At 47.1% G+C, this 12,423-nt stretch overlaps 6 protein-coding genes across 6 annotated transcripts; 3 read left to right on the top strand and 3 right to left on the bottom strand.

The window, feature by feature from the left end:
- Positions 1–127: 127 nt before the first annotated feature.
- Positions 128–1,395, top strand: EV420DRAFT_1617707 (RNA polymerase II second largest subunit; the record flags this gene model as incomplete). The annotated part of the gene is given in 4 exon segments (XM_060475269.1): positions 128–130; positions 319–865; positions 885–1,265; positions 1,337–1,395. 4 exon segments carry the CDS (start codon positions 128–130, stop codon positions 1,393–1,395), a joined length of 990 nt encoding a protein of 329 aa, XP_060337295.1.
- A 692-nt stretch (positions 1,396–2,087) lies between these two features.
- EV420DRAFT_1617704 (lung seven transmembrane receptor-domain-containing protein) lies at positions 2,088–4,570 on the bottom strand (the record flags this gene model as incomplete). Its single annotated transcript, XM_060475268.1, has 13 exons — positions 2,088–2,368; positions 2,414–2,560; positions 2,615–2,761; positions 2,814–2,942; positions 3,001–3,144; positions 3,208–3,270; positions 3,320–3,374; positions 3,428–3,520; positions 3,570–3,724; positions 3,779–4,139; positions 4,206–4,312; positions 4,364–4,420; positions 4,477–4,570. 13 exons carry the CDS (start codon positions 4,568–4,570, stop codon positions 2,088–2,090), a joined length of 1,833 nt encoding a protein of 610 aa, XP_060337294.1.
- A 53-nt stretch (positions 4,571–4,623) lies between these two features.
- On the top strand, positions 4,624–6,604 carry EV420DRAFT_1511754 (uncharacterized protein). The gene is made up of 9 exons (XM_060471602.1): positions 4,624–4,953; positions 5,004–5,139; positions 5,190–5,244; positions 5,294–5,381; positions 5,429–5,642; positions 5,708–5,862; positions 5,916–6,218; positions 6,273–6,425; positions 6,481–6,604. The coding sequence occupies exons 1-9, from the start codon at positions 4,720–4,722 to the stop codon at positions 6,538–6,540; spliced, it is 1,398 nt and encodes a 465-aa protein (XP_060337293.1). The 5' UTR covers positions 4,624–4,719; the 3' UTR covers positions 6,541–6,604.
- Positions 6,605–7,747, bottom strand: EV420DRAFT_1511748 (DNA-binding protein). The gene is made up of 8 exons (XM_060471601.1): positions 7,668–7,747; positions 7,591–7,617; positions 7,371–7,534; positions 7,209–7,324; positions 7,057–7,160; positions 6,938–7,005; positions 6,777–6,881; positions 6,605–6,728 (listed from the first exon to the last, which is right to left on the bottom strand). The coding sequence occupies exons 1-8, from the start codon at positions 7,696–7,698 to the stop codon at positions 6,666–6,668; spliced, it is 678 nt and encodes a 225-aa protein (XP_060337292.1). The 5' UTR covers positions 7,699–7,747; the 3' UTR covers positions 6,605–6,665.
- Positions 7,748–7,797: 50 nt separating this feature from the next.
- Positions 7,798–9,504, top strand: EV420DRAFT_831546 (uncharacterized protein). The gene is made up of 4 exons (XM_060483643.1): positions 7,798–8,073; positions 8,126–8,604; positions 8,655–8,806; positions 8,855–9,504. Exons 1-4 carry the CDS (start codon positions 7,913–7,915, stop codon positions 9,425–9,427), a joined length of 1,365 nt encoding a protein of 454 aa, XP_060337291.1. The 5' UTR covers positions 7,798–7,912; the 3' UTR covers positions 9,428–9,504.
- A 77-nt stretch (positions 9,505–9,581) lies between these two features.
- Positions 9,582–12,207, bottom strand: EV420DRAFT_1261722 (ATP-dependent DNA ligase; the record flags this gene model as incomplete). The annotated part of the gene is made up of 9 exons (XM_060467089.1): positions 9,582–9,852; positions 9,904–9,961; positions 10,013–10,091; positions 10,143–10,165; positions 10,215–10,494; positions 10,551–10,742; positions 10,806–11,021; positions 11,070–11,263; positions 11,313–12,207. 9 exons carry the CDS (start codon positions 12,205–12,207, stop codon positions 9,582–9,584), a joined length of 2,208 nt encoding a protein of 735 aa, XP_060337290.1.
- Positions 12,208–12,423: the final 216 nt, after the last annotated feature.

Below are 12,423 nucleotides of genomic sequence, written 5' to 3'. Positions count from 1 at the left end.
CTGATAAAGGGTGGCGTTATCGAGTTGTTGGATGCGGAGGAGGAAGAGACTGTCATGATATCAATGACGCCGGAGGACCTCGAGAATTCTAGGCTACAACAGAGCGGAGTCGACATCCATGCGAACGATGGTGACTTCGATCCTGCTGCTCGTTTGAAGGCTGGTATTAACTCCCACACATGGACGCATTGTGAAATCCATCCTAGCATGATTCTAGGTATTTGTGCTAGTATCATTCCATTCCCAGATCATAATCAGGTATGTGATTGTGGACGCTACTTCTGCTAAGTTTACTGACGTCTGGGTCCTTTATTTCAGTCTCCTCGTAACACCTACCAATCCGCTATGGGCAAGCAAGCGATGGGCATATATCTTACCAACTTCCTCATTCGCATGGATACCATGGCCAACATTTTATACTACCCCCAAAAACCTCTCGCCACTACTCGATCCATGGAATATCTCAAATTTCGGGAGCTACCAGCTGGACAAAATGCCATCGTAGCTATTCTGTGCTACAGCGGATACAATCAGGAAGATTCCGTCATCATGAACCAGAGCTCTATTGACCGAGGATTATTCCGGAGTATCTACTATCGAAGCTATATGGACGTGGAAAAGACCAACGGCATACAATCACTAGAGTATTTCGAGAAGCCCATGCGAGAGAGCACACTTCGGATGAAGCACGGCACGTACGACAAGTTGGAAGACGATGGTCTCATTGCCCCAGGTACCGGTGTGGTTGGAGAGGATATCATTATGGGGAAGACTGCACCTATTCCTCCAGATAGTGAGGAGCTTGGTCAGCGTACCCGAATGCATACGCGACGAGACGTATCAACGCCGCTGAAGAGCACAGAACGTGGGCATCGTCGATCAAGTGTTGGTCACTACGAATTACGAGGGTCACAAGTTCGTCAAAGTTCGAGTTCGGTCCACCCGTATCCCTCAAATTGGAGACAAGTTCGCTTCAAGGCATGGTCAGAAAGGTACTATTGGCATCACCTATCGACAAGAAGACATGCCCTTCACTTGCGAGGGCATTGTGCCGGATATCATCATCAATCCTCATGCCATTCCGTCCCGTATGACAATCGGGCATTTGGTCGAATGTCTGCTTTCCAAAGTGGCAACGCTTATTGGAAATGAAGGAGATGCCACTCCTTTCACAGATCTTACTGTCGAGTCGGTTTCGACCTTCTTGAGGCAGAAAGGTTATCAGTCTCGGGGGCTCGAGGTGATGTACCACGGGCATACGGGACGTAAACTGCAGGCGCAAGTTTATCTTGGACCGACATACTATCAACGTTTGAAACACATGGTGGATGACAAGATTCACTCTCGTGCTCGAGGGCCGGTGCAAATCCTTACAAGACAACCTGTGGAGGGTAGAAGTCGAGACGGTGGTCTGCGTTTCGGAGAGATGGAACGTGATTGTATGATCTTCTCATGGTATTGCCGGTTTCTTGAAAGAGCGACTGTTTGAGGCTAGCGATGCCTATCGATTACACGTTTGTGACATGTAAGCCAATCTGTGACATGGCCTGCATAGCTGCTGATCTTTTATTTTTTTGGTAAAATAGATGCGGCTTAACAGCCATCGCTAACCTGGTAAGCTGCGTCTCCTGCGCGTAGTCACATCTCTGATATCTCATTTCATCCAGAAAAAGCAAAATTTCGAAAGTAAGCGTTCTTTTATCTTTTCTGGTCTCTATTAACCGTCCTCTAGTGCCGAGCGTGCAAAACAAAACTGCTTGTTCGCAGCTTTATATTCCCTACGCTGCAAAGTTACTCTTCCAGGTATGTGTGACATTTTAGGACATTTCATCAACGCCGTGACTGTATCACTCACTGACTTCCGTTGACATCAGGAATTACAAAGCATGAACATCGCTGCACGCCTCTACACCGTTTCGTCGGGTCGGATTCGAGACTAATGTTGATTACTTTGCTGTCTATGTAGGTGTGACACTGTATGTAATATACAAGATGAGAAAACCATCCGATGTTACGACAAGGCAAATATTAATAAGCTGGGAACGAAATATACTTACTAGTATCAATCATCTCGATTCCTTGTTTCGTCACCCTCCGCTCATAAGACCCCGCCGCTCGTCTTCTCTGCCATGGCTATCGGTAGAACGCCGCCCTGCGCGCTTTTTAGTCGGCGAATCTTCATCGTCGCTCGCTCCTTCTTCATCACCGATTTCGAAGACAACACTATCCTCTGTGACACCGCCTACCGCTCGCGTTCCACCCACTAGTGTTGCCTCGTCGTCCTCACGAGCTCTGGTACGACTTTCCAGAGCTTCCAAGTCATAGTCCTCGGCGTCCTCTTCGTCTTGGGCAATTTCATCCGACATCGCTAATGTAGATATCCCAAGTCAATAAATAAGCAACTGCACCAAACATTCATACGCAAAAAATGATACATATCTTCTGTTGTTCTCCGATGGTCGCCAGAGGTATGCTATTGTTACGAAGGCGGCAAGGTAAAGTAAAGCCAGCCAGCCATCGAGAAGCCACCAGCGGACTTTCCAAGACTTTGCGGCATAGTCTGTAATAAAATATCGTTGAATAGGATGACAAGGCATGAATGAGTCGAGGGTACCTTCAGCCAGTCTGCCCGAGAAAGAGAATGAAGATACGATAAAGAATATGGCGATCACAACGACCGTTAAAAGAAGAATGCGGTATAAACGCTCAAACATCAATAGCTTGTAGCGTTGTTTGCGGGCCTTTAGCTGCGCAATTGTTGCTACAGAAAATGTCAGACCGGCACAAGACGATCATGCGAACAGAACACCGACCATTCAAAGAATACATGATCCACAAAAGGAATCCACTAAGAGTGAAGGCCAACGGAATTACGAAAAGTAACAAAACAAGCGCCGAGGTCGACTCTAGCTCGAGTTCCACAATTCCCACAGCATACAGTACTGTTGTGAATAAATGAACAAACCTGAAAATCGATACGGAAAGGTTGGCGCTACGCACTTCCAAATATGAAATGTGCACCCGCAAGTATTTGGCATTTGATCATCGTCCGGCCTAACGATTCACGGACCACGCTGAGACCCAGGGATACCACGAGCAACATGAAGAAGGACATGGAGTTTCTTCCGGCATCTAGGATAGCGACTGTAGAGTGGCCGATGGAAAGACATTAGCGACGAACATTTGTGCATGGAGACAGTAGCTGACCGACTATCAAGAACACCGTAGAAGCTGTGCTTTTCCCGTGTGCGTTGAGATAACGATAGTACGCTGAATCGATGGTTAGCGATGATAAGCAGATGTAAGATTCAATGGCTACCCCAGTTTGCAACCATTTCGATAACAAGTAACCCAACCAAACCAGAAAGATAGTACTGTGAAGTTACAAGTTAGGTATGACTGCCACTCGCGTAGGTACAAAAACTACCTGGATTGGAAGAAGTTCTTGAACATGTTTGTAGCATAGCCATCCCCATGCACCGGCGAACGTTGCATACACCAGGAACATAACGAAATAAAACTAACAAGAAATCAGATAGGGACAGCAGGACTTTGCATTCGAAACTGACAGTAACTTTAGGATAGTCCGTTGCAGGCAGCTGACCGTCAAAGGTATTTTGGAAGAACACAAGCCCATTGTACGATGGATGGTAAGGCACGTCCGTAGGAGCCCTGGCAGAACTACCGCTACTGGCTGAATTTCTTACAGTGACAGGAACGATGGCTTGCAAGAAGAATGGTTAGAATAAGGGTGTGATGAACAGAGAATGCGGCTCACCGACACAGTAGTAACCCGTTTTCCGGACCAGATATTGTATAGGTTCCACGTACATATGAATCCCATTTGGACTAGGATTAAGAGAGTCCCGGACTCGAAGACTGCGTCGCCAGGGGGTTGTGTATTCATCATCCGCAGAGGGAGGGGGGGTAGGTACCCCGCCTGGTGCATCTGCCCAAAATTCCGCGGAAGTAGATGTTGAATTCGTATCTGACGTCCAAGGTAGCTGGACCCTCGCAGACCAAAATGAAGTATCGTTTATTGATTTCCCGGAAGGAAGGTCAAGTATAAACCGTCCTAGCTCGCTTGCAGTGCAAAAGCCACCAACGACTGCGCTCGAGGTGCACACGTATGTTTTCTGCTATGCAGCTTTATTAAGCACAAAATAACTTCTCACTACACGAGTCATGCATATACGACCACTCACAGGCAATAGAGCATCTGCTGGGGAGGTAACTTTTCCGAGATACTCTGCATCTGCCCATTCGTACACGACCATTGCTACATTTCCCTGGGAAGTAGCGTCGAAGCTGACTTGATATGAAGGTTAGATGGAGGAAATAATGCTATTCAGCTGCCGCGCACCGTTAATATACGTCGACTGGCTTCCCCACATACCGCTACATATTTGACGGGAGTAGTCTGACATAAATGATTCAATTGGACCAATCCCAAGGACTACAGTACAGAAAACTTGCCTGTATCCACCACAGGGACTTGATAAGAAAGTACCGATGTAGTGAGAAAAAGCCATGGAAAAAGAAGAATAAACGGATGGCTGAAAACCGCCATCGTGACGGGAGGTAAGAACGTGTTTGTTTGCGCCTGCTATGTATCCTGTGCCTCCTTACTTCATCACTCTGACGCGGACCAATTCACTACACAATCAGTCTGTCTGGCCGTGATCGTCTCTGCTCTCAGCCTCATCTATTCGCGCGGCTATGCTTGGCGACGACGAGGACGTTTTCGACAGCGTGACTTGGGAGTCACCTACAGATCCTACCTACAATGTAGAAGCACCATCGGGACCTGGTTTCAGGCAGAGCACAGCAGATAGCAGCGAAGGGCCTCACGACCCAAAGTGGGAAGGCTATCTCATTACGACGGTCAAGGATCCGGTGAAGGAGCTCGCAGAAACGAAAGATGCATATGTCTCGTACCTGGTTACTGCAAAGGTAGGACCTTGGACATGTGTGAAAGCCTTGGTCTCAACAGTCTTTCACAGACAAATCTCCCGATATTTTCGACACCCAACCCTTCATCTCGTCGACGATTTCAAGATTTCGTTTTTTTGCGTGACAACTTGGTCAGGGACTTTCCAGCTTGTGTAGTACCTGCACTGCCGGGAAAGCATAGGCTAGGTCTGTTCGTGTGATTTGTGACGCAGATATCTTTCTCATGAATTATCAAGAATATATCACAGGGGACAGGTTCAGTCCGGAATTCATGGAGCGGAGACGTCTAGAGTGAGGAGGCCTCTGTGACCCTTGTTTGATAATTATTGACTCTTCACAGCCTTCATCGATTCCTCCAGCGACTATCTCGCCATCCAACTCTGCAGCGGAGTACACTGGTTAGGGCCTTCTTTGAATCCACGGAATGGGTGCGTCAGTTTCCCAGTTGTTTGAACTTATGCTAATAGGGCAACAGCATGTCCATATGCATCAGCATATCGCGCACCCACCTGGACCAGAGCCTTCGCCTGGAATAATTGACAATATCTCCGACACCCTCCTTAATGCATTTTCGCGAGTTCGAAAGCCCGATGAGCGTTTTCTTTCTATGCGTGAAAACGTCGACAAGTTTGAAGAAGGCTTAAACACATCTGAGCGCCTTTGGAACAGAGTCCGGAGTCGGACAAGCGGTGAGTTCATTTGTTTGTGGGTTTTTATGCCCTTCTTTTTTGGTCAAGCATCTGAGCTGAAAGAGACGGAAATCCGGAATCCGCTGAAGACCTCACAGCGGATTACCATGATCTGGCGGTTGCTGTTCAAGGTCTAGGATTTTTAGAATCAGGTATCACGGACCCACTCAACCATTTCTCGAATACATTATTGGAGTTCTCGGCTCTATTGCGTCATACCGTGAGCAGGCCTCTTGTCTACATTTGTGATTATGTTTTCTCACATCTGTAAAGACACAGACGACAACCGATCCCTTCCTCATTCATTTACATTCCCTTCTCACTTACTCTCATGCCAACCGGGCTGTTTTAAAACTTCGAGATCAAAAACAACTTGATTTTGAAGAACTCTCCGACTATCTATCTGGTGTTACGGCGGAACGCGATAGACTCGCTGCTGTCATTAGTGGCCACGCGGGCAGCACTGGTCTTGGCCTTGGGGCGTACTTGAAAGATCGTGTTGATGCGATTCGCGGTGCCGATGATGACCGAAGCAGGGTAGAACGGATGAAAAAATTGGACGTGAAGATCAAAGAGGTTAGTCTGCTTCTAGTTTATACAGTGTGAAGGAGCGCCCTAATGCCCGTTTAGCTCCAGGACGCTGTAACAACTGCTCATGAGACATCAGACGCCTTCAGCGATGAGACTCTACGGGAGCAGGCGGTGTTTCAATATGCGAAGGAAGCTGAAATGAAAGAGATGCTAGGGAATCTTGCCGAAGGTCAAATTGAGTTTTACAAGGCCGTGAGTCTTTCATTCTACAATTGGTGTTATGTTTGTCAACAGCCTTTTGCTACAGGCGATGGAGGAATGGGAGAGAATTATACCAATCATTCAACGGATTCGAGTGGACGTTTAAATTTAACGGACATTTTATCACCTGCTTTTCTAGTATCGCTGCATTGTATTTTATTATCATAGCAATTGTGTTGATAATTTTAATCTTGAAAATTTCCTTTAGTACATTGAGTAAGGGGCGTAGAATTATCTCGTAAGTTCTTTCTCTTTGTTCAACTTCTCTTCCGATTCTTGAACCGCCAAAGAGAGCTGATTACAGATGAATGTCTTTCGGAAGGTGAATGCACCACGACTCACATTTATAACACCGGTGTTGACGGCCCGAAGCATGGAGAGCTCGGCTGATTTAGATGCGCCGTACGTGGTGTGCCGAATTTCAGCAGGCATCCAAGGTGGGGGTTCCTGGAAGGGGAGATCGGCTACAACAAAATGCAAGTATATTAAGGTAACAGACGCACGCCACTGGTTATGGTCGAGGGGACTTTGTCGTCCTTGAGTTCCATGACAATAGCGAAGGAAACGTTATCTGCAAGACCATCTGTCTGCGTATATATAAGCCATAGAAAAATGACCTGACCACCCAAGCCCAGTTGTCCGAGCTGCGATTCCACCATGTTAAGCTTGACCAAGAAGGACCTAAAATATTGCCCAAGCATTCCGGTCGTCATGGCATTTTCGATACTGCTTCATTAAAGAACTGCTGATGGGAACCTTCATAGGCGGCATTACCTTGTGTCCTTATTAAAACCTTCAACATCAACCATACTTTCGACAGCAAAGATGAACCTCTCGAGGGGTTGTTGCTCCTTGTTCTTGATGACCACGACCACTTTGTCTACATTCCCCTAAACAAAATGAGCATGACAAGACCATACCAACGCAGGAACATACGCGACTCAGTTCGTCGCCCACAGCTTTGACAGCACCAGATATGTATTCATTGAGAGCTGGATGGCGAGATTGGAAGACAGGCGTGTCATATTTCTTGCGACGAATGAACAGATCTGCCGGATATATCTGGCGTACGTATAGAATAGTGTGAACGGCCACCTCGACTGTCAAGTTGAAAAGTCAAAACGCATTCAATTGTGTTATCCACTCTTGCACGTACTAAAATCAGTGATTCCTTGCACCGTCTCTAGTTACCGTTCAGTAAAGCGGAATTGTACAAGCCAGCTAAGCGCGCACGATTGAATGTTAAGGGGAAATTGGCGGTCATCTTCACATCACGCGCTGCCGGTAAGGTAGTGTCGGTAAGTGTGTTGAGTTCATTCAGTTACACAGCCACCGGTGAGGTCGCGACGCGATATTCACACTCCGCAGACGCGCTCTTCATTCAGTGCTTCTTGTCTCTCTATCTTTCTCGTGACAGTGGCTCTGCTCGGTTACCTGGTGGTAACACAACTCTGAAGAGAGACATATTTTTGCATCACATGAAAATGTCGAGCTCCAATGCAGCAGCGAAGCCTGTCAGCGAGGCAGAGATGAACATCAGTCAAGCTGGGCTAGTGGACAGCTGTTTTGAGGAAGACCAGTATGACGCTGGAATTTCCGTTCTCGACCAGCTTCGCTCTCCGTGGCGCAGACCGAAAGCGTGAGTTATGTGCTCTTCGTGTTGTATTCTTTTAGCTGACCAAGAACCAAAGTTCACATATCCGACAGCTTCTATACATGGCACTATATCCGCCCTCATTTCAGATAAGAGAGGTCGACGTCACTGCATCCCCTTCAAAAATCAAACAGGGTGTGACTTTTCGCCTCACAACTACAGCGATCCGGTCCGCACAGCGACTTCTCTTGTCTTTCGCCCTCACCAACACGCCAAAAGGCCTGTTTCGCACTATACCGGGATACGATGAAGAAGTTCCGTCTACGGAAGGCGATGACGACTCCGTTGTTGCTCGAGATTCCCAGTGCATCACTCGAAGCAAAAATTGCTGGAGTTTGTTAAAACCAGGTTTCATTAAATGTTCTACATCAGCTCCTCAATCCAACGGCTCAAAGCGCCGTCGTTCCCAACATGACGAAGAGGATGGCTCGGTGGTGAGCGAGAATGCGTGGTCCACGCTAGAGTGGTTCATCACAATTTTCGAAAAGGACGAGTCAATGGCTGAAGTTGGCCAGTGTGCGTTCCTAAATAAAACACAGCTACATTCAATCTCATGCAAATATTAGCTCCCTACTCGGAACTCCTACTATCTCAAATACCTCCTACAAGAGATGGGAAAGGACGATGGGAATTGAACACGCCGCTCGATGTTGTATTTTGTTGTCTGCAACAGAGGAATGAACACTATCGTAAACTGGGAGTACGACTAATGACATTGGTGCGCTTTCTTGGCATGCTCTGGATCTATAACTCAACCTGTTTCCAGCTTATCAATCTCTCCCTCACGATATATCTCGATTACCCTATTTTCGTCTCTTCCGTTTTCTCTAGATTATCCACTACATCAGCGGATCTATTTGTGTATTTGATGCTCAGTCTCGCTCCATCTTCATCTATGCTCCGATTCAAAGTCTCTCTCTGCCAACATTTCCTTCGTAACCACGATGGGCATGTCAGCGATTTACCTACGCGACCTAAACCTCAGGCGCGTCCTCCTCCAAGGGTTCGGGGGTCTAATGCTACCACCGTCCCTGTTGCTGAAAAGCCCACTACAGCGGCCTCAGTACAACCGGTTACCAGGAAAATCGCCTTACCCTCGGCCAAAGAAATTGTTCGCCTAGCGAGTTTAAAGGCGACTTCTTCGTCCGTATCTATCCCTCGGATTCAGTTGGAGCTTGTACAAGCATACACTTTGCTGCAGCTTCAATGTGCTGAAGAAGAACGGGACCAGGATTGGCTGGCTGGAGTCTACAGGGATAAACTTAAGAGTGCATTCGCAGACGCATGCGAAGAAGGCCGCGAATTCGGAGAAGTCCTGCAAACTCTCGTTGATACATAACTTTACTCAGCCTGATTTGTACTTCTACAATACTTGTATCTCGCCTGATACTTCACATAATTACCTTTTTTCTATAATGCTACTCTCACAAATACCTATGTAGTCATTCCTTCTGTGAAGATTTAGATCAAGGCATATAATTCCGAGTAAGGAACTACTCATCCTCCTCCTCTTCACCTTCGTCCCCCTCTTCAGCCCCCGAGTCGCTAACGTCAACATCAATCAAGTCGCCTTCATCATTGCCCCCCTTTCTTCCTGATCTTCCCTGTTGATCTGTATACATGTCGGCAAGGAATTTGGGTGTGCTCGCTTGTGACACTCCTTTGTCTTCTCTGACCCTGATGAAGCGAGGAAATCGGAGACTAAGGCCTTTCGTACTAGAGACCAATCCTTTAGCTGCAATAGAAACTGGGCTGATGGTAATACTAGGCAGCAGCTTGAGTTGTAACTGACGCATTTAAGAGAAACAAACTCACTCCGCCCCTCGTATTTCCCATACTTCTTGTGGCTTAAAGTAAACATCCGGTCGAAAGCCTATAAATCCCGCTTCAAACCTAGACAAGGATGCTACAAATACAGACTTACCACCCAGCTCGCAATTCCAACAGGACTTTTGTGAACAGACGTCTGAATCTTCCCTCAAGGCGTACCGTTCAGTGATATCCTTGTTCCCCTTCAATTAATCTGAAAAGGTATAGATGACGATCGAACATACTTTGTAGAAAGCATCAGTGAATCCTAAGAGCCAATAAGCTGCGGCAAAAACCATACTGGTGCGATAACGTACCTGACATACACTTGCAGACCGCGACAGGGCATCCTGAACTTGGGTCCCACATACCGAGGAGAATGGGACTCCAGAACTTCGCTTTGCGACCGTTGCCATTCCAAGCACCGATTGGGATGAGGTCCAACGAGTCCGAGACTCCACCTTGCATGACATAATCCTTCTTCAATTTCATCCATGCATACGTACGCTTGTCTGCATTGTATGTAGCAAAGAGAGGCTTTCTATTAGAGCTAGTCTCCTTATCCGAGTTATGTTCGGATATTTCTGTGTCTAATAACTGCGAGGGTCTGTGAGATGATGCTCGAAAGATATTCAAAGATATGGGCGACAGACTTTGACCATCAGGCCCTCGCTTCGACTATTCATAGCTTTTGCCCAGAAGGCTTCAACGGCTGGACGTCCATCGACGCTATCACATCGTTCGACGTGATCGAAACGAGCCACTTCCTTAGATCCAGTGTCCAGAGGGGAGAATCGCGTTTGCAGGAGTACACGTCGTTGACGAAAGTCTGTTTCAAGTAACTTCTAGAAATACGGTAACGATGATTCTGACAGTCTGGTGATGAGACGGGAGATACATGTACACACCTGCCCATCTAGAAACATCAAATCGAATCCAAAAACGCACACTGGAACTTGAACGTCAGCCAAGTTGACGTCTTTACGCGCACGAGTAGACAATTCCTGAAAAGTCCGCAGGCTTCCGTCGCTAGGATCAATGGCAGTTATCTCTGAGTCCATGATAAAATTCTGTGCTTTGGAAGACAATATCATGCGCTCGACAAGAGCAACAACATCAGGATACTGAGAAAAAGTCTGTTAAAGATATTTAATGGACTCATGCTAACTTACTTTACTTGTCATGTCTTCCAGATGACGGGAAAATATGCTGACCTTTACAAGGTCATCTACGGCTTTCCAAGCATGTATTTGCGCCCTCTGGCCGTCGTATTTAAATTCCGCCGTGAAAGGGAGGTCACCTAGACGCTCGTAGATCTCATTCAAGGAACGTATGGGAGTACCAAGGGTAGGATAGAGAGGAACACCTGACACTATAATCAGGTCGTGTCAAGAAAAAGGTCCAATAGTCTTTACCGACAGTCAGAGGCACTTTCCCTGCAAGGTCATCGAGCCCAACTTCGAAGAGTCCCGAAATTATATGGTCATAATTTGGATGCTGACAGAAGACCTGGCGAATCAGAGTCTCAGCGTTTTTGAACTTCGCATATAGTATGTCCCGAGACGGATTGGATTTGCCCTCCGCGACAGGATGTGCGGCATCCAGTAGAGCATTTGTGGCATACCAGGTAGAATCCTCTGGTTTCGTGAACTTCAACTGGGAATCGAGCGGGGTCAGGACGGTGGCCCTTGCGAGAGCTGTCAGAATCGACGTCCTCACTGCCCCGACGCGAAGATTTTGACACAAAGTGCGGACCAGGAAGCGCGTTTCCTCTCCCTTCGCCGACACTAAGAGCTTCTCTGCAATGCTTTGCCTCTGTTTTGAGGCTCCTTGACCTTTGCTCTTTGAGATTTTCAAGAGAGCCTCGTATACAGATGGGACAAGCAATGGAGGATGAGGCAACAATGTTCGCATGTTCGATTTGGCCTCAACTGCGACATCTCCTGGATCGCCAGTCTTATTGTATAACTTTCTAAGGGCAGCAGATGATAGACCAGACACGTGTTGAATTGCCTGGGAGATTGCTGAAGGCCCTAAACCTAGCTCAATCTGGATGTAGGGAGGTGACAAAGTGTTGGAGAGCAGATAAACAGCTGGAAGTAGCGATGGAGGATCGTATATAAGAATGATGCGAAATGCATTTGTTAGTGCATTGATGATGGAAATGCGGGAGCGAGTTCCCGACACTTCGGAAAGTGTGTGAGCGAGAAATGCGTAAGGTACAGAGGAAGATTTAGTTGTTCCGGTATCATTAGGTGGGAAGAATAACGACGGGTCCGGTTTGAACTGCGACACATCCTGCGACAGCATTTCATAGGGTGGACATCGAATATCTTCTTCATCCCTGCTCAAAGTCATCACCGAGACCGAGGGTTTTCCGATGGGCAGGGAATCATGCTTAGGGACTAAGACGCTGAGTTCCTCCACATTCGAAACGGAACTCACGGGGCCTGATTCCCATGCATCAACATCAATAACTTCTCTACTAGTAGTGGACGCCGTCAATTGACTCGAGGATGATTTTTT

The sequence above is a fragment of the Desarmillaria tabescens genome, assembly GCF_030435595.1.
Source record: "Desarmillaria tabescens strain CCBAS 213 chromosome Unknown EV420scaffold_4, whole genome shotgun sequence".
Classification (NCBI taxonomy): domain Eukaryota; kingdom Fungi; phylum Basidiomycota; class Agaricomycetes; order Agaricales; family Physalacriaceae; genus Desarmillaria; species Desarmillaria tabescens.
Note: the sequence above shows the minus strand (reverse complement) of the source record. Positions and strands in the feature narration are given on the sequence as shown.

Coding starts and splice junctions, on each gene's coding strand:
- EV420DRAFT_1511754 (XM_060471602.1), top strand. CDS start 4,720: ATGCTTGGCGACGACGAGGACGTTTTCGACAGCGTGACTTGGGAGTCA. Junction 5,245..5,293: donor ATGGAGCGGAGACGTCTAGA/GTGAGGAGGCCT, acceptor GACTCTTCACAG/CCTTCATCGATTCCTCCAGC. Junction 5,863..5,915: donor CGGCTCTATTGCGTCATACC/GTGAGCAGGCCT, acceptor ACATCTGTAAAG/ACACAGACGACAACCGATCC.
- EV420DRAFT_1511748 (XM_060471601.1), bottom strand. CDS start 7,698: ATGACCGCCAATTTCCCCTTAACATTCAATC. Junction 7,325..7,370: donor TGGGCGACGAACTGAGTCGC/GTATGTTCCTGC, acceptor CATTTTGTTTAG/GGGAATGTAGACAAAGTGGT. Junction 7,161..7,208: donor GGTTTTAATAAGGACACAAG/GTAATGCCGCCT, acceptor TTAATGAAGCAG/TATCGAAAATGCCATGACGA.
- EV420DRAFT_831546 (XM_060483643.1), top strand. CDS start 7,913: ATGAAAATGTCGAGCTCCAATGCAGCAGCGAAGCCTGTCAGCGAGGCA. Junction 8,074..8,125: donor CCGTGGCGCAGACCGAAAGC/GTGAGTTATGTG, acceptor CAAGAACCAAAG/TTCACATATCCGACAGCTTC. Junction 8,605..8,654: donor AATGGCTGAAGTTGGCCAGT/GTGCGTTCCTAA, acceptor TGCAAATATTAG/CTCCCTACTCGGAACTCCTA.